The sequence below is a fragment of the Erinaceus europaeus genome, chromosome 16 (genome assembly GCF_950295315.1).
Source record: "Erinaceus europaeus chromosome 16, mEriEur2.1, whole genome shotgun sequence".
NCBI lineage: Eukaryota > Metazoa > Chordata > Mammalia > Eulipotyphla > Erinaceidae > Erinaceus > Erinaceus europaeus.
The window spans coordinates 61,370,651-61,393,343 of record NC_080177.1 but is presented as its reverse complement, the minus strand read 5'-3'; the positions used below and the strand labels follow the sequence as shown (position 1 = coordinate 61,393,343).

Here is a 22,693-nt window from a genome sequence, read left to right as displayed (position 1 = left end):
CTCTCTCCATTTCTCTCTGTCCTATCCAACAATGACAATATTACTGCTGGTGAAGTGGCCCCCTGCAGGTAGGGAACAGGGCTCAAATCCAGGGCCTTCATATGGTAATATGTGCATTTAACCAGGTGTGTCACTGCCCAGCCCCCTCTTACCTCTTTCTCTTCGTCAAGTACTAAGTTTACACAATATAGAGACTTAAGATATTGATCTGTTGATATTTTACTATTGCCATCTTCAGTCCTGACCTTAAGGCATTGTAGAACTCAATGTTCTCCTTACCCTAGTGATGAAATTTCCTCTTTTCCCTATTTGATTTTTTTCATGCAGATTAGCATAAACTTATAGTGGAGTGACATCTCATACATTCCTGACCATCAAAACATCTTTCCAGCTTTATGTGCTGTTGAATGCAGTGAGTTTATAAACAGAAGTTCATACCTGTTCCCTGACCCCTCCTAGGACTTGTCTAAGCATATTCCTTCTTACTGCACTACCTCAGTTTCAGTTATTTGATCCCATGCGCCCTGATGATTAGTCACATAGATTGGTGTTTAAAGCATTCCATTTTTAGTTCTCAAACATGTAGCTGTTTCTGAGTCTCCACGTTGTCTGCTTTAGCACTGGCTATTTAAGAGTAGAAATGGTTTCTCGTTTTGTTCATCTCCTATATTGCCACTGTATAATCCTCATTATAAACTACATGACTATTTTTAAGTATAGAAAACTAAGATATGTTCAAGTCATTAGGCACTTTCCACTACATTTTCAAGACTTATACCTAGTATCAGTTAAACATGTCCTTGTTTGCCACCCTTGCTCTTGAAGTCAGAGGGAAGGAATGCTGTGCTTGTAAAGTGGAAACCAACTTGATCTGTTGATGTAACATCTCTCTGGTATCATTTTACATCTCATTTTACCAGCCAAAGCATTCCAAGGCAAATGTTTGACCAACAGTGCCTCTGAGACAGTATTTTTTTTCACGTTGCAGTTGGACTCCAGAGGATAGGAACATATTAATTAACTTTTAAAAGATTCAGTTTATTACACATGCAAGAGAACAAAAAGTTTCACTTGAGGCAGAGGAAGGGGAGGGGGGTGGGGGGTGCTAAAACACAACTCTGGTACATGTGATGATGCAGGGGATTGAGTCAAGAACTCAACTTCAGTAAAAGTCTAATGCACCACCAGTGGAGCTATTTTCGCAGCTGCTACTTTCTTTTTCTTTTCTTTTTTTAAATTTAATTTTATTTATGTGTTTTTTTTCCCCTTTTGTTGCCCTTGTTTTTCATTGTTGTTATAGTTATTATTGTAGTTGTTATTGATGTCGTTGTTGGATAGGACAGAGAGAAATGGAGAGAGGAGGGGAAAACAGAGAGGGGGAGAGAAAGATAGACACCTGCAGACTTGCTTCACAGCCTGTGAAGCGACTCACCTGCAGGTGGGGAGCCGGGGGCTCGAACCGGGTTCCTTATGCCGGTCCTTTTGCTTAGCGCCACCTGCGCTTAACCCGCTGCACTACCGCCCAATTCCCCAGCTGCCGCTTTCTAACTTTAATAAAAATGGTTTTTAAAATAAATTTGCAGAAAGGGAGTAAGAGTCATATATATATATATATATATTTGATAATCTCTGGTGTCTGACTTTTTCAGGAAGAGGTAGCAGAGGCAGAGACAGGGAAAGAAACCCCAACACCAAAGCTTCTTTCTTTTTTTTTTTTTTTTTTTTTGCCTCCAGGGTTATTGCTGAGGCTCAGTGCCTGCACCACGAATCCACTGCACCTGGAGGCCACTCCCCCCCCCCCCCCGCCCTTTGTTGCCTTTGTTGCCTTTGTTGTGGTTATTATTGTTGTGGTTATTATTGTTGTGGTTATTATTGTTGTTGATGTCGTTTATTGTTGGATAGGACAGAGAGAAATGGAGAGAGGCAGAGACGGGGAGAGAAAGACACCTGCAGACCTGCTTCACTGCCTGTGAAGCAACTCCCCTGCAGGTTGGGGAGCCGGGGGCTCGAACAGGAATTCTTATGTGGGTCCCTGCGCTTTGCGCCACATACGGCTAACCCGCTGCGCTACCGCCCGACCCCCCAAAGCTTCTTTCAATATGGATGGTAGAGGCCAAACTCAAACATGGGTTGTACTCTTGGCAAAGCAATGCACTATCCAAGTTAACTGTTTTGGTCACTCTGGTATTATAGTTTTAAGATTTACTTTTATTTATTTATTTATTAGAGATAGAAGAGGGAAATGGAGAAAGAACTACATTGTTACTCAGGTATTGTACTCAAGACTTGATGCTTTATCCATTACAACACCTCCCAAATCACATGACCCTGGTATTTTTTAATTTACTAGTTACCTGCCATAATTTTTTAAAATTATTTTTATATTTATTTCCTTTTGTTGCCCTTGTTGTTTTATTGTTGTAGTTATTATTGTCATTGTTGTTGTCGTTGTTGGATAGGACAGAGAGAAATGGAGAGAGGAAGGGGAAGACAGAGAGGGGGAGAGAAAGACAGACACCTACAGACCTGCTTCACCACCTTTGAAGAGACTCCCCTGCAGGTGGGGAGTCAGGGGCTCGAACCGGGCTCCTTACGCCGGTGCTTTGCGCCACGTGCACTTAGCTCGCTGCGCTACGGCCTGACTCCCATACCTGCCATAATTTACTGGCATTAATGCACAAAGAGAACAAAAGCAACACTTTATACCAAATGATTAAACAACCCAGAGATGTTGCAACCCCATTTACAGTAGTGAGTTTATCTTCCTGGAAAGGGAATGAATGACCACAGGCCTCCCTCATGGCACAGCTGTTATATCTCCAACTGAACCCCCAAGTGATGGCATCCCGCTGTGCACACTGAGCAAGCACAGCAGCCCGTTTTTGCCAGACTAGACCAGGCTCTTTCTATTTGGAATTGTGAGATCACCACCTACCTAGCAGGGTTTAGGAAATAAGAAATGAGCAGCAAGGGCAAAATACATATAGTATACATACAGCTTAGTCCGAACACTATCCTATAGCCTTCCTTTTTTTTTTTTTCTATAAAATTATTACAGATGCTTCAAGTTCACTTAAGAACTTTGATTTTGGGAGTTGGGCGGTAGCTCAGCGCAAGGACCGGAGTAAGGATCAGGGTTTGAGCCCCCAGTCCCCCACCTGCAGGGGAGTCGCTTCACAAGCTGTGAGGAGATCCGCAGGTGTCTATCTTTCTCTCCCCCTCTCTGTCTTCCCCTCCTCTCTCCATTTCTCTCTGTCCTATCCAACAACAACAATAATAATAACCACAACAATAAAAAAACAAGAGCAACAAAAGTGAATAAATATTTTTTAAAATAGTTGTCCTTTTATAAAAAAAAAGAACTTTGATCTTCACAGCTATTACAAAATTTGATTATAATATAGTCAAATGAGCTAATGAGGCAGCTCTGATGCTCATGTGAAAGGACTGGTCAATACTGGTCAATAAGAGAAACAAATATGAGGTTCAGTGCAGCTGAATAAAAAACACACAGTATGGGGGGGTCGGGCGGTGGCGCAGTGGGTTAAGCGCATGTGGCGCAAAGCGCAGGGACCGGCGTAAGGATCCCGGTTCGAGCCCCCGGCTCCCCACCTGCAGGGGAGTCGCTTCACAGGCGGTGAAGCAGGTCTGCAGGTGTCTATCTTTCTCTCCCCTTCTCTGTCTTCCCCTCCTCTCTCCATTTCTCTCTGTCCTATCTAACAACGAATTGCGTCAACAAGGGCAATAATAATAACCACAACGAAGCTACAACAAGGGCAACAAAAGGGGGGAAAAATGGCCTCCAGGAGAGGTGGATTCATGGTGCAGGCACCGAGCCCAGCAATAACCCTGGAGGAGGAAAAAAAATAAATAAATAAATAAATAAAAATAAAAATACACAGTGGTCCAGGAGGTGGCATAGTGGGTAAAGCGTTGGGCTCTCAAACATGAGGTACTTACTTCAGTCCGTGGCAGCACAGTACCAGAGTGATGTCTGGCTCTTTCTCCTCCTATCTTTCTCAATAATAAATAAATAAAATATTTTTTTTAAAAAGAAGAAACACACACACACACACACACACACACACACACACACCTACCTCAATGTTGAGGACAGGCTAGAATGTGTTATGGATCTGTTCATGTTCCTTGCTTGTGTATCCTATCTCTGAAACAAAGTAATCCAGGACTAGACCACAGCACCAAATATAGTGGGGACTAAGTTCAAATCTGGGTTGAACACTATCTGAGTAAGCTATTTTGCCATTCCATGAACATTGTTAAATTTTAATTATACTCAAGTTTAGATACCAATCAGCTGTGGCATTAAACCTAGATTGACAGGTTGAAAGCTAGAGAAAACTACAAACATAGCTATTGTGACTTCATTTTCCCTGATTTTGTTTAACCTCTTCAGAACTGTCAGTCTCAGGTCATCAAGGGGGATTAGCAGAAATACCTGCATTACTGTATGAAAAAAGAAACTGTGACAGCTAAATTATATTAATATAACACAGGATCCTGTAGGACTTGTTATAGGGTCTTGTTAGTTTTATTACTACTACTACTATGTCCAATACTACTATGTCCAATACCGAGGAAAGAAAACTTCACCTATTTATGATCTTGTCTCCACTTCCTATAAAATAAAGTTCATATTCATTTTTCCTCCACTTTGGGGTTATCTCTGGGGTGACCATTTTTTCCTCTGTTCCATTTTTTTGTCTATTTTATTTTATAGGACAGAGAAAAATTGAGAAGGGTTGGGGAGATAGAGAGGGAGAGAGAAAGATAGACACCTGCAGACCTGCTTCACCACTCCTGAAGCGCCCCCACTCGCCACCTCGTGCATGGTACTATGTGCACTTACCTGGGTGCACCACCACCAGGCTCCCTAAAGTTCATGTTCTTTATCATGACTTCTACAGCTAATTTTATTTTATATAAATAGTTCAATTTCTGATACAGCAAATCCTAACAATGGGATTTTCAAAGTTAACCAGTTGCCAAATAATTTGATTATAGCAACAACTATAACATATATCTATTGCATTCTTAAACCCTTAGACAGCAGAAACCTTCGTCTTTCTCTTTAAAACCCATATTTCTCCCAGTCCTGGAACCTCTAGGGTGTGGCTCAGTTTCCTGCATGCCTTTCTCAATTCATACCAACTGATACTGCATCTGCTGATTCTAGACTATTGAATGCAATGAGTACCACGTTGGCATGCTTCACTTTGGAATGTGTACAGAGATGTCAGGCGTGGAATGTCAACCCTTCAGCCTCATTGCTCGGCCACCAGGTTCCAGATGCTACCATGATGCCAATCGGACTTCCCTGAGCAGACGACCCCACCAATGTGTCCTGGAGCCTTGCTTCCCCTGAGCTCTGCCCCACGAGGGAAAGAGAGAGACAGGCTGGGAGTATGGATCGACCCGTCAACTCCCATGTTCAGTGGGGAAGCAATTACAGAAGCCAGACCTTCCACCCTCTGCACCCCATATGGAATATAACTAAAATAGGCCTACTAGCTGTCTACAAAACAGAGACCCTCCCCCCAACTCTTACTCTGCACTATGCCAGCCTTTAGGTTCATGATTAATAAACAATTTGTTTGGCTTTATATGTTAACTCTCTTTTCTGTTGTGGTTTAACTTAAAAAGGGGTTTGTGGGGAGTCAGGTGGTAGTACAGAAGAATAAGCGCATGTGGTGTGAAGCACTAGGACCAGCGTAAAGATGCCAGTCCGAGCCCTGGCTCCCCACCTGCAGGGGAGTCGCTTCACAGGCGGTGAAGCAGGTCTGCAGGTGTCTATCTTCCTCTCCCCTCTCTGTCTTCCCCTCCTCTCTCCTCTCTCTCTGTCCTATCCAACAACGACAACATCAATAACAACATCAATAAAACAGCATGGGCAGCAAAAGGGAATAAATAAATAAATAAATAATAATAATAATAAAACTTTAAATTAAAATAAATAAAATTTTTAAAAAGGGGTTTGTGGGGGGCTGCTGCGGTGCATAAAAGGATTCACAGCGGGGAGCTGGGAACTGGTTTAAACAATACAAGGTTTATTAGGGTGAAACAGGTAAAAGGCAAAAATAAGCACTTATCATCAAGGGTTAAGAGTAGGTCCATGAAGTCTGAGTATAGTTATCAAAGTTTAGTCCTGGGGCCGGGTGGTGGCGCACCTGGTTGAGTGCACATATTACAATGCACAAGGACCCAGGTTCCAGTCCCGGGCCCCCACCTGTAGGAGGAAAGCTTTGCAAGTGGTGAAGCAGGGCTGCAGGTGTCTCTCTGTCTCTCTCCTCCTCTGTCTCCCCTCTCTCAACTTCTGACTGTTTCTATCCAACAAATAAATAAAGATAATTTTTTTTAAAAAGTTTAGCCCTTAAGATAAATGATTATCAGCTCTGGTAAAGGTTGCTCATGGCTGTAGAGGGGGTCTAAAAGTTTACCGGCTAGCAGAGTCACACGTGTTCAGTTAACAGAAGAAGTAGACATGGCGCACCTCTGCCAAGATGCTTCTGACCAGGAGAAGAAGCAGCAGCCAAAGAGAGCAACATGCTCAAAGTCCCTTGCTTTTATACATTCCCTTCTCTGAAGCACCTCCTCAGGGTGATGTCATTTGTATACTAATAGTCCCAAACTCCTGTTGGGGTCACAACACTTTTCAGCCACCAGCTTCCCGATGCTGTCATGATGCCTACCTGACTTCCCTGGACAGACAATCCCACCAATGTGTCGTGGATCCCCAATTCCCCAGAGCTCTGCCCAACGAGGGAAAGAGAAGCAGGCTGGGAGTGTGGATCGACCTCAACGCCCATGTTCAGTGTGGGGGGGAAGCAATTACAGAAGCCAGACCTTCCACCGTCTGCATCCCATAATGACCTTGGGTCCATACTCCCAGAGGGATAAAGAATAGGGAGCTAGGAAGCTATCAGGGGAGGGGAAGGGATATGGAGTTCTGATGGTGGGAATTGTGTGGAGTTGTACCCCTCTTATCCTATGGTTTTGTCAGTGTTTCCTTTTTATAAATAATTATAAAAAAGAAAGAAAAAATTAGCTCAGTTTCCTATCATCATCTTCCTACCCTCTCAGAACCACAGTGAACTTTCTAGAGCTTTCTGCCTGTCTCTCCTTCTAGATCATTCTTCAAGATCTTCAAGTCCATGGCTTAAGGCATCAAAATTACATGTCCTGACAAGCTGAACTAGGTCCCCAGCCCTGATCTTGACTTTTTTGGTTGTTCTTTTATTCTTCAGGTTCAACATACAGTCACCCCATCATAATTTTTGAACCATTATTTGAAGAAAGCACTGTTCAAAAAAACAAAAATGATAAAATTTTTCCTAATGGTGAATAAGCAAGGACAGACCCGACTTTCTAAGTACTATGAACATGTGGATATTAATAAACGTATACTTCTGGAAACAGAAGTTATAAAGAGCTGTCTCTCTCGATCCAACGAACAGGTAAGTTTCTGATTTTCTCTGCTCTCTCTGCTTTCAACTCAGTAGTGGCAGATCTGTTATTACTCAGTCTCAAGAACCATCTTTTTCTTTGAACAACATTTTTTTATTTTAATTTTTTATTGTTATTGATGTTGTTGTTGTTAGATAGGACAGAGAAAAAATGAAGAGAGGAGGGGAAGACAGAGGAGAAGAAAAAGATAGACACCTGCAGACCTGCTTCACTACCTGTGAAGCAAACCCTCCACCCCCCGCAGGTGGGGAACCTGGGGCTCCATCCGAGATCCTTACCCTTCACGCCACTTGCGCTTAACCTGCTGCATACCGCCCAACTTCCTTTGAACATTTTTTCAACAGTAATTTAGAAAACTAATAAATGACAAATTGAAGTGTAGCTCTTCACCTCCTCTTAAAGAAAACTAAAATGAGATGCCTTCGGTTCTCATTTAGGTCATCATTTCTCTCTCTCAATGCATTGTGGCCTTTGCAGCTCAAAAAATATTCATTTGTTCTCTTACTTATAAATGTAAATGTTATGCAATTTCCCCAAGTGAATAAGCTACCCTCAAACCATCTAAGATTTCTTCTTAACGTTTCCTTTCCTTTTTCTCTCTTTCTTTCTCCTCCTTTCCTTTCCTTTCCTTTCCTTTCCTTTCCTTTCCTTTCCTTTCCTTTCCTTTCCCTTCCCTTCCCTTCCCTTCCCTTCCCTTCCCTTCCCTTCCCTTCCCTTCCCTTCCCTTCCCTTCCCTTCCCTTCCCTTCCCTTCCCTTCCCTTCCCTTCCCTTTCCTTCCTTCCTTCCTTCCTTCCTTCCTTCTTAAGATAGAGACAGAGAAGGCAGAGAGATTGGAAGAGACCACAGCACCAAAGCTTCCTTCTATACGGTAGGGACTAGGTTGAACCTAGGTCACATACATGACAAAACAACACACTATCCAAGTGAACTATTTTGTCAGCCTGTGGCAGCTCATATTTACCACAGATAATATGCCTGCGTGCTCTCTCCCTCTTTCTCTCTCTGCTTTGTTCTATTCACATGAATTCTTCCTTTAGAACTATTAGCTGTGGCTATAGCAGATTGCTTTCTTTAAACCAAAAGCAGGCTCAGTGATACAGAAATAAATACTCAAAACCATTTTGTGCCAAGAGATAATGATGTGTGTGTGTGTGTGTGTGATGAAGTTTATCTCTTTAACTATTTTTGTAAATAATGTCATAGTAATGGAACTAATGATTTTTAAAACAAAACATTTTAAAAAATTTTTTAAATTATTTACTTATTCCCTTTTGTTGCCCTTGTTTTATTGTTGTAATATAAGACAGACAGAAATGGAGACAGGAGGGGAAGACAGAGATAGACACCACTTTTGCAGCAACACCTCTGGGTGGGGAGCGGGGGGCTTGAACCTTAACCCGCTGTGCTACTGTCCGACTCCCAACAAAACATTTTTTTAATTAATTTATTTTCCCTTTTGTTGCCCTTGTCTTTTTATTCTTGTAGTAGTTATTGTTGTTATTGATGTCGTCATTGTTAGATAGGACAGAGAGAAATGGAGAGAGGAGGGGAAGACATAGAAGGGCGGAGAAAGACAGACACCTGCAGACCTGCTTCACCGCCTGTGAAGCGACTCTCCTGCAGGTGGGGAGCTGGGGGCTTGAACCAGGATCCTTAGGCCGGTCCTTGCGCTTTGCGCCACGTGCGCTTAACCTGCTGCGCTACCGCCCGACTCCCAACAAAATATTTTTTATTTGAATTTCATTACGTAAGTGAGAGAGACAATTTTTTGAAATTCATACGAAGCAACTTTTTTTTATCTTTATTTGATAGAGACAGCAAGAAACTGAGAGCAAGGGGAAGACAGAAAAGGAGGGCGACAAGAGACACCTGCAGCCCTGCTTGGCCACTAGTGTGTGGAGACTGGGGGCTTGAGCCTGAGTCCTTGCACATTGTAACATACAAGCTATACCAGGTGCACTGCTGCCCGGTCCCCAACAGATCTATCTATCCAGCCAGCCAAAATTAAAGTTAAATAGAATCATTAAAATAGAATTTTTTAACTTTTTTTTTTTCCTCCAGGGTTATTGCTGGGGCTTGGTACTATGAATCCACTTCTCCTGGAGGCTATTTTTCCCATTTTTGTTGCCCTTGTTTTTGCACTTGTTTTTATTGCTATTGTTGTTATACCTGTTGCTGTTGGATAGGACAGAGAGAGATCGAGAGAGCAGGGGAAGAGAGAGGGGGAGAGAAAGACAGACACCTGCAGACCTGCTTCACTGCTTCTGAAGCGACCCCCACTGCAAGTGGGGAGCCAGGGGCTCAAACTGGGATCCTTATGCCAGTCCTTGCATTTTGCGCCATATGCGCTTAACCCGCTGCCCTACCGCCTGGCCCCCAAAATAGAAATTTTTAACTGAGTTTATTTTTATAAAGAACTTTAATTGGAGACTTGCTTAATCCAGATCTTAAATTTATATCCACTGGAAATGACTAAACAGACAAAATCAGAAATCTTGCTTATATTTCCCATTAATGTTGCCAGTTCCCCACTTCACTGCATATGCGGAACAACTGCCTGTGTGGAGCGAATTCATAAGCATTACGCCACAGAAATGCTCAAAAGCTACACTTTGGAACAGTGTTTCAACATTTATTTCCAGGATATTTCAGAGTCATCTCTTTAAAAAAAATTTTATCTTTATTTATTATTGGATAGAGACAGAAAGAAATTGAGAGAGGATGGGGGAGATAGGGAGAGAGAAAGAGACACCTGCGGATCTGCTTCACCCCTTATGAGGCGATCCCCCTGCAGGTGGGGTCCTTGCACTTTGTACTATGTGTACTTAACCCGGTGCAGCACCTGTTACATATTCTTCATTATTATTATTATTTTATATTGTCTTTATTTATTATTGGTAAAAGACAGGCAGAAATTGAGAGGGATGGGGAAGGTAGAGAGGGAGAAAGACAGAGATACCTGCAACCCTGCTTCACCACTCATGAAAGTTCCCCTTGTAGGTGGGGGCTGGAGGCTGGAACCCGAGTCCTTGTTTACTGTAACATGTGCATTCAATGAGGTGCAACACCACCCATTCCCCCTGTTACATATTCTTGAAGCAGCCTAAATCATTTCAATTTTAAAATGAATCTACTGGTCTTTCAATCAGGCACCAAAGTAACACAATCTCACTTTAGTTTTTACCCTATCCACAAAGGTGCTTTGATTCTTTTCTTTTTAATGTCAAAAACTCCTGACAGGCTTTGAAAAATGTTCCTCAGTTCTTTCAACTAAGTTGTCTTTCCTTGAAAGACCTAACTGAGCATAAAATTAAAAGTGGCTCTATGATGAGCCAACAAATGAAGAATGGACTTGCATTTAATACCTTTCTTCTAATTTTAAATAAAAACCTCAAGTCTCTGTCTCTATAAAATATTATCTAATGATTTTCCCATGGGAGAAATTTCATAATGAAAACTTGTAACTTTTTTAACGATCACTAGGACTTAACTACTCTACATCAACTTCAGAGAGAGAGACTGAGACCATAGCACTTAAGCTTCCTCCAGTAGGTAGGAACCAGAGTTGAACATGGGTCCCACATTTGGCAAACAGGTACACTATCCAGTTGAGCTGTTAGGCCAGCTCACAAGGTGCAGTTTTATTCCCAGATACATCCAGGTTCTCAGAAGCAACATCTCAGTACATAAAGTCATGTAGTTCATTCTCAGTCACGTTTAGTCAGGCACACCCACAAGTCTAAGGAAAGGCTCCTGTCCAATTTTGGTCCACCCAGTGCCTTCTCTTCACTCTTTGTACATATATGGCTGTAGGAGAGAGGACTGAGAAAGGAATTGTTTTATCTAAAAGTCAATGATGGCCCGCCACTTATTAATTTATATGAAGCAGTGTTACATTGGGAGGTTTTGTCTAGCATCTGCCACGGAAAAGCCATCTTAAGTCATTTATAAAAAAAGGCCCAGAGGGAGCTGGGCAGTAGCACAGCGGGTTAAGCGCACGTGGAACCAAGCATAAGGATCCCAGTTTGAGCCCCTGGCTCCCCACCTGTAAGGGACTCACTTCACAAGCGGTGAAGCAGGTCTGCAGGTGTCGGTCTTTCTCTCCCCCTCTCTGTCTTCCCCTCCTCTCTCCATTTCTCTCTGTCCTATCCAACAACGACGACATCAATAACAACAACAACAATAACTACAACAATAAAACAAGGGCAACAAAAAGGGGATAAATAAATATTTTTAAAAATCTTTTTAAAAAAAGGGGAGGGGCCAAGTGGTGGCGTACCTGGCTTAGCACACTTTACAGTGCTCAAGGACCTGGGTTCAAGCCCCCAGTCCCCACCTGCAGGGGGAAAGCTTTACAAGTGGTGAAGCAGTGCTGCAGGTGTCTCTCTTTCTCTCTCCCTCTCTATCTCCCCACCCTCTAGATTTCTGGCTGTCTCTAGCCAATAAATAAAGATAATTTTTTTTAATTATGTGGTAGAGCACACATTACAGTGCACAAGGACCTGGGCTCAAGCCCCTAGTCCCCACTTGTTGGGGGGAAACTTCACAAATGGTGAAGCAGTACTGTAGAAGCCCCACTTTCTTTCTCCCTCTCTATTACCCCTTCCCTCTCAATTTCTATGTTTATCAAAAACAAATAAGTAAATAATAAAATATTTAAATAAATCAAGTGGCAGGGGTCGGGTGGTGGCACTCCTGGTTGAGTGTACATGTTACAACATGCAAGGACCCGGGTTCAAGTCCCCAGTCCCCACCTGCAAGGAAGAAAGCTTCACAAGTGGTGAAGCAGGACTGTAGGTGTCTCTCTGTCTCTCTCCCTCCCTGTCTCCCCCTCCCCTCTTGATTTCTGGCTGTCTCTGTCCAATAAATAAAGATAATACAAATTTTTAATAAAATAAAAATAAATCAAGTGAGAGTTTTAGTAGGTATACTATGTATATTTGATTCTTCAAATGACTGTTAAGTAGTACAAAGGTGAGCGTTTACTTGCATCCAAAGGACAGTAGGCAGAGTGTAAAGAAGAAAATATTTGTCAACTATGCTTGTTTTCATGTTAAGACTATCTAAAATGCCGATTTTTTTCAGTCACTGTGCTTACTGCTTTCCCCACAGAACCAAACAAAAGGAGAAAAGAGTACAAATGAGAACCAATATGAAAACTCAGATTTTTTTTTTCCTGAGGTCATTTTTCCATGTCCCATAAGAAATGCTCCCAGTAATTAATTCTCAGAATAGTGTGAGGATAATGTCAACAAAGATTATTTAACATTTTAAAGACATTTATTTATTGATTGATTGATTGGTTAGAGAGAGGAGGTGGAGAGGTGTGTGTGGGGGAATGCCAGAATCTCACTGCAACACATATAACACTAAGTATTGAACTCAGGAACTCATGCTCCCGGGTCCAAAGCTATGCCACCACCAGGGCTGCTGTGTAAATAATATTTTAATGTCATATATTTTTCAAACTGTGTTTACGAACTCAAATCAGAATTTGTAAATTTCACAAACTATTTTGAATAAATATCTGTAAATCATGTAAATTAATATGTATTTATCTCTTATCTAGTGCTCTTTCATTGAATATAAGGATTTTAAGCTAGTTTATCGACAGTATGCAGCTCTCTTCATTGTGGTTGGAGTTAATGATGCTGAGGTAAGGTAATAGAAGAGCCCATGGAAATTGCAGAAAACTAGGAATGGTAGTTGAACGTATTTCTCCTTTATTTGATTTTTTTTTCACTATTTATCTTCCTAATAATTATCTTGACTTTTGTCTTTTTTTGGGGGGGGTGACGGGAGATGAGTGGCGGCTCTCCTGATTGAGCTCACACATCACAGTGCACAGGGACCTGGGTTCAAGTGTCCAGTCCCCATCAGCAGGGGAAAAGCTTCGTGAATGGTAAAGCAGGGCTGCAGGCTGCAGGTACCTGTTTTTCTCCCTTGCTGTCTCCCTTTTTCCTCTTGATTTTTCACTGGCTTGGTTTCTAAAACAAACAAAAATGAAGAGACCAAGAAAAAAAATCATCTTGATTCTTTTGAAAGAGCCTTTAAAGGTCAAGAATAGCCATGTAGAAGAGAAATATCTGGCGTGATTCCTTCAAGCAGTAAAGGACTCAGGGTGAGGGGAGGTCAGGGTGCTTTCAGGTCCTGGTGCATGACAGTAGTGTAGGGGTGAGAGCACTTTGTAGAAAAGTGAGAGATTTTACACATGCATCAACAACTCTGTTTACTATAAACCATTAATTCCCCAGCAAAAAGAAAAAAAATTAAAAATAAAATAAAACAAAGAGAGAAATTCCTAGGATGTATCTTGGATTAGATGAGAAGCTTGTGGTAAAGTACAAAACCACACAATGTCCTCTTCAACCTTGTATTGAAACAATACAAGTGTCCTAAACTTGTTCTGTGGCACGATGGGGAAGTTAGACAAGGAGACACCAGCCAGTTGTGCAGTAAACCTGGACTAACATATTGAAAGTCAGACAATCTTGACTGTGTTGTATTGTGTCTCCACTTCCCCTGATTTAGTTCATCTCTTGAGAATTGTCAGTCTCAGATCAACAGCTCCTATGACTGTGCCATCCTGACATGGTATGTAAAATCTAAAAATACTTTGAGGTCTCAGTTAACTTTTTTTTTTTTTTTAATCCTTAAACCAAGTTTTGAGTTTTCCCATCTTCACAGATGGAACTGTGATAGCATGAAGATTCTGAAAAATGGAGTGAGCCAGCTTGTGATGAAGTCAGGGAGCAGAGATCAGAACTCTAAATATTAGGGCCCCATTTTAAGATAGCTAGATTCACCATGGATCAAAAAAAAAAAAGGTCTTAGTGGTTAAGTTTGCCTACCTTTTCCCTGTTGATAAGCTATGTTTAATCAAGTGAGCCACAGAATTGTTCTACTTGTCAGTGCTAAGTTATTTTGATCACAGTATATGTTCACTATGCTACATGTTGTAAGACCTGATTGCTGACTGTGGGTTTTTTTTTTTTTTTTGTCTCCAGGGTTATTTGCTGGGGCCGGCGGCCTGCACTATGAATCTGCTGCTCCTGTGGCCATTTTTTCTGATTTTTTTTTGATAGAACAGAGAGAAATTGAGAAGAGAGGGGGAGTTAGAAAGGGAGATAGACACATCTGCAGACCTGCTTCCCTTGTGAAGCGAACCCGCTGCAGGGGGAAGAGATGGAAGCTCCAACCAGGATCCTTGCATGGATCCTTGGGCTTCTTACTATGTGTGCTTAACCCAGTGTGCCACCACCTGGCCCTTTGGGCATTTTTTTTAAGTTTTAAAAATAAATTTATTTATTTTTCCCTTTTGTTGCCCTTATTTTTTTATTGTTGTTGTTATTGATGTCGTCACTGTTGGACAGGACAGAGAGAAATGGAAAGAGGAGGGTAAGACAGAGGGGGAGAGAAAGACACCTGCAGACCTGCTTCACTGCTTGTGAAGCGACTCCCCCGCAGGTGGGCAGCGGGGGACTCGAACCAGGATCCTTATGCCAGTCCTTGCGCTTTGTGCCACATGTGCTTAACCCACTGTGCTACTGCCCAACTCCCCATTTTTTCTTTTTAATTTTTTTTTAAATATTTTATTTTATTTATTTATTCCCTTTTGTTGCCTTTGTTGTTTTATTGTTGTAGTTATTATTGTTGTTGTCGTCGCTGTTGGATAGGACAGAGAGAAATGGAGAGGGAGGGGAAGACAGAGAGGGGGAGAGAAAGATAGACACCTGCAGACCTGCTTCACCGCCTGTGAAGCGACTCCCCTGCAGGTGGGGAGCCGGGGTTCGAACCGGGATCCTTATGCCGGTCCTTGTGCTTTGCGCCACCTGCGCTTAACCCGCTGTGCTACAGCCCGACTCCCCCATTTTTTTCTTAACTGAATAGAGCCAGAGAGAAATTAAGAGGGAAGGGGAAGACAGAAGCAGATAGAAAGAGACACCTGCTACACTGCTCCAGTACTGGTAAAGGTTCCCCTACAGATGGGAATTAGGGGATTGAACTAGCCTTTGTGCACATTAACATGTGTGCTCAAGCAGGTGCACCACTACCTGGCACCCTGGGTCACCATTTCTTTCTTTCTTTCTTTTTTTTCAAAGATTTATTTATTTATGAGAAAGATAGGAGGAGAGGAAGAACCAGCCATCACTCTGGTACATGTGCTGCTGGGGATTGAACTCAGGACCTCCTGCTTAAGAATCCATTGCTTTACCCACTGCGTCAAATCCCAGACCACGAGGGTCACCATTTCTTTACCCAGGAATCACAGTAAAACAAATTGCATCCTTCCTTCCTTATTTGTTTTTTTTTTTAATTTCAGAACGAGATGGCAGTTTACGAATTCATTCATAACTTTGTTGAAGTTTTAGATGAGTACTTCAGCCAAGTGGTAAGTCTAATAGCTGAAAAATGGTTTTCACCCTTAGCCTAATTTCTTAGCTATAGATCTGTATGAAGAATATATGTCAGTTGACTGGGTAGACAGTGCCAAAGGTGAAACACATTGTGTGCATGGCTCCCTGGGCTTGATCCCTGGCACTGCTCTATTTCTCTCTCTTTCATACTTAAATAAATCAATCATTTTTTAATGTGATACCGGGAGAAAAACTTGGGTACCTGCACACGCATAATACTACTGAGCAGTCTCCCTGGCTCAATTTTCTATTACCCCCCCAATATTTATTTATTTATTTATTTATTTATTTATTTATTTATTTATAGGGGGTAGGGAGACAATGCAATTCACAGGACTTATATATGAGAAGTCCCAGGTTCAGTACTTAGCACCACCCATAGCCAGAGCTGAGCAGTGTTCTAGTCAAGGAAAGAGAGAGAGAGAGGGAGAGAGGAAGGGGGGAGGAGGGCATCAGTCTGGCATATATGATTCCTGAATCAAACTCAGTGCTTCACACATGCAAGTCCCATGCTCTAATACTAATTCACCTCCCTGGCTACATCTCTATTCATCTGAGAGAGGCAAGAGCAAGATACAGATACAGAAAGAGGAGAAACATGACAGCACTGGTCCACCATCCACAGAGCTCCCCCTGTGTTTTCTGTAGTTCTCCCAAGTGAAACTGGGCCTTGAGCCAGTGGCATTACACATGCTGAGGTGCACACTCTGCTGAGTGAGCTATCTCCTGGCCCCCGTGATTTTTTTTTTCTTTTTTGCCTCTAAGGTTATCACTGGGGCTCAGTGCCTGCACTACAAATCCACTACTCCTGGAGGTTAATTTTTAATTGGATAAGACAGAGAACATTTGAGAGAGGAGAAGTTAGAGAAGGGGAATAGGCACTTGCACACCTGCTTCCCTGCTTGTGAAATGACCCCCACACACACACCGTAGATGGGAAGCTGGAGGCTCCAACGTGGATTTTTTCATAGCTTCTTGCACTTTGTACTATGTGCGCTTAACCCGGTGTGCTGCTGTCTCTCCGCCCCTCCCCGCTGTGATTTTCTTTTCACTCAAAAAAAATTTATTTATTTATCCCCTTTTGTTGCCCTTGTTGCTTTAATGTTGTAGTTATTATTGTTGTTGTTATTGAGGTCGTTATTGTTGGATAGGACAGAGAAATGGAGAGAGGAGGGGAAGATAGAAAGGGGGAAGAAAGACACATGCAGGCCTACTTCACCACTTGTGTGTCGACTCCCCTGCAGGTGGGGAGTTGGGGGCTCAAACCGGGACCCTTAACGCTGGTCCTTGTGGTTTGCACCACCTGCGCTTAACCCGCTGCACTACCACTCGACTCCCTTCTTTTCACTTTTTTTTAAAGATTTTATTTATTTATTTATTTATTTATGAGAAATATAGGAGGAGAGAATGAAAGAACCAGTCATCACTCTGGTACATGTGCTGCCAGGGACTGAACTCAGGACCTCAAGCTTGAGAGGTCAGTGCCTTATCTACTGCACCACCTCCCCACCACTCTTTTCACCTTTTTGATGGTGTTCCTTTGACGTATAATAATCTTTAACTTTGTTTACTTCTTAAAGGATTTTATTTACTGATTGATTTAAGAGCCAGTGGCACATGCAGTGCTGGGTCTTGGACTTGCAACTTCATGCTTGTGAAACCTATACTCCACTCACTGTGCCACCTCCCAGGCCACAATAGTTGTCTTTTTTCTTTTTCTTTTTTACCTGAGCACTGATCAGCTCTGGCTTGTGGTGAGGTGGGGGACTAAACCTGGGATCCGGGAGCTTCAAGAGTTAGAGTCTGCTTGCATAGCCGTTATTCTGTCTTCCACCCCAAAATAGTTTTTACTTTTGATGAAATTCAATTAGTCTGGTTCATCTTTGGCTACATTTTTTGGTGTTATGTCTAAAAGGTTTTATCTAACCTATGTCCATGCAATTTACTTCTGTATTTTCTTTTTTTAAATTTTTTAAATATTTATTTCCTTTTGTTGCCCATATTGTTTTATTGTTGTTGATGTCATTGTTGGATAGGACAGAGAGAAATGGAAGACAGAGAGGGGGAGAGAAATAGACACCTGCAGACCTGTTCACTGCTTGTGAAGCGACTCCCCTGCAGGTGGGGAGCCGGGGGCTCCAACCAAGATCCTTCATGGTCCTTGTGCTTTGCGCCACGTGTGCTTAACCCGCTGCGCTACCGCCTGACTCCCTACTTCTGTATTTTCTTTTTCTTTTAGAGTTCATATAGTTTTAGAAATTATATTTAGTTCTTGTAGTAATTCTTATATATGGTGTGAATAAAGAATCTAACTTCATTCTCTTGCGTGCAGAAATTGCCCAAACATAATTTGCTATTAGAAAGATTGTAAATTCTCTGCATTGAATAATCTAAGTACTCATGTAAAAATCAGTAGACCAGAAAGGTTGCTCAGCACGTAAAATGTATTCCTTGTATAAGCAAGGCTCAATTCCCAGTACCATATAGGCCAGGAAAGTACTCTGATCTCTCATAAAAAATAAATATATTTTTGGGAGTCCAGCGGTAGTGCAGTGGGTTAAGCGCACGTGGCACAAAACACAAGGACCTGTTTAAGGATCCCGGTTCGAGCCCCCGGCTCCCCACCTGCAGGAGAGTCGCTTCACAAGCAGTGAAGCAGGTCTGCAGGTGTCTCTCTTTCTCTCCCCCTCTCTGCCTTCCCCTCCTCTCTCCATTTCTCTCTGTCCTTTCCAGCAACAGTGACATCAATAAGAACTACAACAATAAAACAAGGGCAACAAAAGGGAATATATATATATATATATTTATTTATTTAAAAAAAACTCAGTTGACGGGAGTCGGGCAGTAGCAGCGGGTTAAGCTTAGGTGGCGCAAAGCACAAGGACCTGCATAAGAATCCCAGTTTGAGCCCCCGGCTCCCCACCTGCAGGGGAGTCGCTTCACGGGTGGTGAAGCAGGTCTTCAGGTGTCTGTCTTTCTCTCCCCCTCTCTGTCTTCCCCTCCTCTCTCCATTTCTCTCTGTCCTATCTAACAACGACGACATCAACAACAACAACAATAACTACAACAATGAAAGACAACAAGGACAACAAAAGGGATAATAAATATAAAAAAAATAATAAAAAAATAAAAGGGAAAAAATGTCCTCCAGGTATAGTGGATTCATAGTGAGCCCCAGTGATATCCCTGGAGGCAAAGAAAAAAAGTGTCAACTGACAGGGTCCAGGGAGATGATTAAGTGATAGAGTGCATGCCTTGTATGCAATGAAGGCCTACACTTAGTCCTTAGCACTGTATCAAAACAAGAAACGAAAATAAATGGAATATTATAAATGACACTCTTGTGCCTGCCTTGAGTTGACTGTGAATATAAAAATTTATTTCTGGACCCTTAATTCTGCTCCAGATCTCTGTTTACTCTTTGCCAACACTTGGTAATGTTAGTTTCATAGTAAATTTGAAATCCAATAATAATAATAATAAAAGAATTAGTGAAGATAGTTTTCTCTGCTACCATAGGCCTTCTTGGTTCTTGGCTAGATATTTTTGAGAAATAGTAGTGTCACAAGCTGATCTTTTCAAAGTTGCTTTGCTTATTTCATTTTTTAAAACAACACTGACTTATAAGAGAGAAAGAAAGAATCAGAGCATCACTTTGATATATATGGTGCTAGGATTTGAACTGGGGGCCTTTATTTTGTTTTTAAATAAAAAGATTAAGAAAGAACTGTTTCAGGAGTTGGGCAGCAGTTGGGTTAAGCACAAAGACTGGCCTAAGGATCCCGGTTTGAGCCCCTGGCTCCCCACCTGCAGAGGAGTCACTTCACAGGCAGTGAAGCAGGTCTGCAGGTGTCTATCTTTCTCTCCCCCTCTGTCTTCCCCTTCTCTCTCCATTTCTCTCTGTCCTATCCAACAATGACGACATCAATAATAACAACGATAATAACTACAACAACAATTTTAAAAAAGCAAGGGCAACAAAAGGGAATAAATATTTTTTTAAATCTTTAAAAAAAAACTTTCCAAGTTTCTTGTTGAGCTAGTATTTGGAAGCTGTCTCATAATAGTTATATTGAGTGCATTAAAAGCCTACTATAAAAAAAAATAAAAGCAGTTATAGAAGCCAGACCTTTCACTTTCTGCATCCCACAATGATCTTAGGTCCATACTCCCAGAGGGTTAAAGAATAGGAAAGCTATCAGGGGAGGGGATAGGATACGGAGGTCTGGTGATGGGAGTTGTGTGAAGTTGTGCCCTCTTATCCTATGGTTTTGTCAATGTTTCCTTTTTATAAATAAAATTTTTTTAAAAAAAACCTACTATAGGCAAACTCATGTCAAGAGGTTATATTCAGCCTGACTCCTATTGCCATGAGTAAGTTTTTGTTTATTTTTAAATTTAATTAATGAAATGATTGATTTATCTTAAAATGGGAGCGGAGGGAGAAAGAGGAGACCAGAGCTTTGCTCAGTTCTGGCAGATGGTGGTCTAGGGTTTGAGCCTGAGTTCTCTGGAGCTTCAGGCATACAAGGTGGAGCTATCTCCTGGACCTGAAGTTTTGTTGAAGATTTATTTACTTCATATGAAATATATAGAGTTTTCACATGACAGAGGGAGAGATGCTAAAGCACCACTCCAGTGTATGTGGCACCAGGGACGGAACTGGGAGCCTTGGGAATGCAAGTTCTGTGTCAACAATTTCCTCACGCAAAAAACAACTAGTCAGTCTTTATTATTTTAGTATAGTGGTTTAGTGGTTCTCATAATTTGGTTCCTGGACCAATAGCAACCAGCGTTGTAAACATCATTAGGGGACTTAGTAGAAATAAAATTCTGGAGCTGTCCCCAGACTACTGAATCAGAAACTATTTGACAGGCTGAGGACCCAGAAATTTTTTGTTTGTTTGTTTTTGTTCTTTTATCATTTTATTGGAGGGTTAGTGTTTTACAGTACACATGGATACAACTTGTCATGTTCCCATGATGCCTACAAAAACACTCACCCACAGAGCACAGCTCAGCTCTGGCTAATGTGGTGCATGAGAATGAACCTTGGCCCTCAGTGCCCCAGTAATGAAAGTTTTTTGTATAACCACTATGCAAATTTCTAGCTCCATTCAGAAATCTTAAAAAAAAGACTTCCAGATGATTCTGGTGCATGTTTAAGAGCTAGTTTGCAATCTTGAAAGTGTCACAGGTAAGGTGTTGGTACCTCAAGCATGAGGTCCCGAGTTTGATCCCCAGCATACATGTGCCAGAGGGTTGCTCTGTTCTCTTTCTTCATCTCTCACTAATAAATAAATCTTTAAAAAGCACTATTTAATGTATGAGATTTGCTGTCAGCTACTTCCTAATTCAGGGTTGGCAATGAGAATCTGCCTTATGTTCTGTCACATATTAGTCTGTCTAGCCAGGAGGAGATCAGTGCTCCTCAAAAGCTGCAAGAGGGGTGGGAGTAGATAGCATAATGGTTATGCAAACAGACTCTAATGCTTGAGGCTCCAAAGCCCCAGGTTCAACCCCCCCACACCACCATAAGCCAGAGCTGAGCAGTGTTCTGTTTTTTTTTTTTAAGTAAGAAAAAAGAAAATACATACTAAAAAACTGTAAGAGGACAAGAGGTCCTGCCATTCTAGTGTCACTGCATGTCCCTTCTTCATGTCTATCTGAATAAAAAACAGCACAAGAGCAGTGAAATTGTACATATGTGAGGCCCTACCTCTTCCAAAAACAAACAAAAAATCTTTTATTAGTGATTTGACTTTGTTTTACAAAATTCTAAGATTTCAGGAATATGGGGCCAGGCAGTGTTACACCTGGTTAAGTGCTCACATTACAGTGCACAGGGGCCCAGGTTCAAGCCCCTGGTCCTCACCTGCAGTGGGGAAGCTTCACAAGTGGTGAAGCAGGGCTACTCTGTCTGTCTCACTCTCTGTCTCCCTCTCCCCTCTCAATTTCTCTCTGTCTCTATCCAATAATAAATAAATAATGTATAGAAAAAGAGATTTCAGGAATATAATTTCACAATCATACATGGCTATGTAAGTCACTACAACCTCTCCAAAGTTCTCTTTCCCTTACCACTAGCTCTCTTAGCCACCATAGTCTTCACAAAGAGACAGTTTGGCTACATTCTTTTTTTCCCAAGTTCATTTGCCTTAGTCACCTATATTGCATATATGAGCTAAATCATCTGGAAGCTGTCTTTTCCCCCCATTGAATGGCTTTTGCTCCTTTGTTATGTTTTAGATTTCTGTATTTATGTGGATTTATTTCCATTTCATTCCATTGGTCTGAGTGCTTGTTTTTGGTCCAATCCCATACTGTTTTAATTAATATTACTTTGCAATATACTTGGAATTTGAGGCTTGTGATGCCTCCATTCTTTTCTTTTATCATAAATTATTTTATTTTATTTTGATAAGACAGATAGAAACTGAGAGGGGCAGGGGAGATAGAGAGGAAGAAAGACACCTGCAGCCCTGCTTCACTGCTAGTGAAGCTTCCCCTCTACAAGATGGGGAACAGGGTCTCCATCCTTTTGCTTTTCTCTTCAGATTCCTTGGACTATTTATGGCCTTTCATAGTGCCACATACATTTCAGGATTAATTATGCTATTTCCTGGGAGAATATTATTGATATTTTGACAAGCACTGCATTTAAAAAAAATTTAGCACCAGGAAACGAATCAAGGAATGGATTGCACATGTTCAGTACCACCAAGTGGCCTCTCCTACCCATTCATCATTCATTCATTCATTCATTCATTCATTCATTCATTCATTCATT

The 22,693-nt window shown here is 41.7% G+C and overlaps 1 protein-coding gene and 1 long non-coding RNA gene across 5 annotated transcripts in view; both read left to right on the top strand.

Annotated features, from left to right (window-relative positions):
- LOC132533467 (uncharacterized) overlaps nt 1-22,693 on the top strand; it is a 220,658-nt gene that overhangs the window by 97,279 nt on the left and 100,686 nt on the right. The window lies entirely within an intron of this gene.
- AP4S1 (adaptor related protein complex 4 subunit sigma 1) overlaps nt 1-22,693 on the top strand; it is a 44,982-nt gene that overhangs the window by 14,669 nt on the left and 7,620 nt on the right. For all 4 annotated transcript variants that reach the window (XM_007516832.3, XM_060175251.1, XM_060175249.1 and 1 more), the window contains exons 2-4: nt 7,266-7,475; nt 13,056-13,142; nt 15,810-15,878. In XM_007516832.3, coding sequence (XP_007516894.1) covers nt 7,338-7,475; nt 13,056-13,142; nt 15,810-15,878 — 294 coding nt within the window. In that variant the 5' untranslated portion in view covers nt 7,266-7,337. The remainder of the gene's footprint in view (nt 1-7,265; nt 7,476-13,055; nt 13,143-15,809; nt 15,879-22,693) is intronic.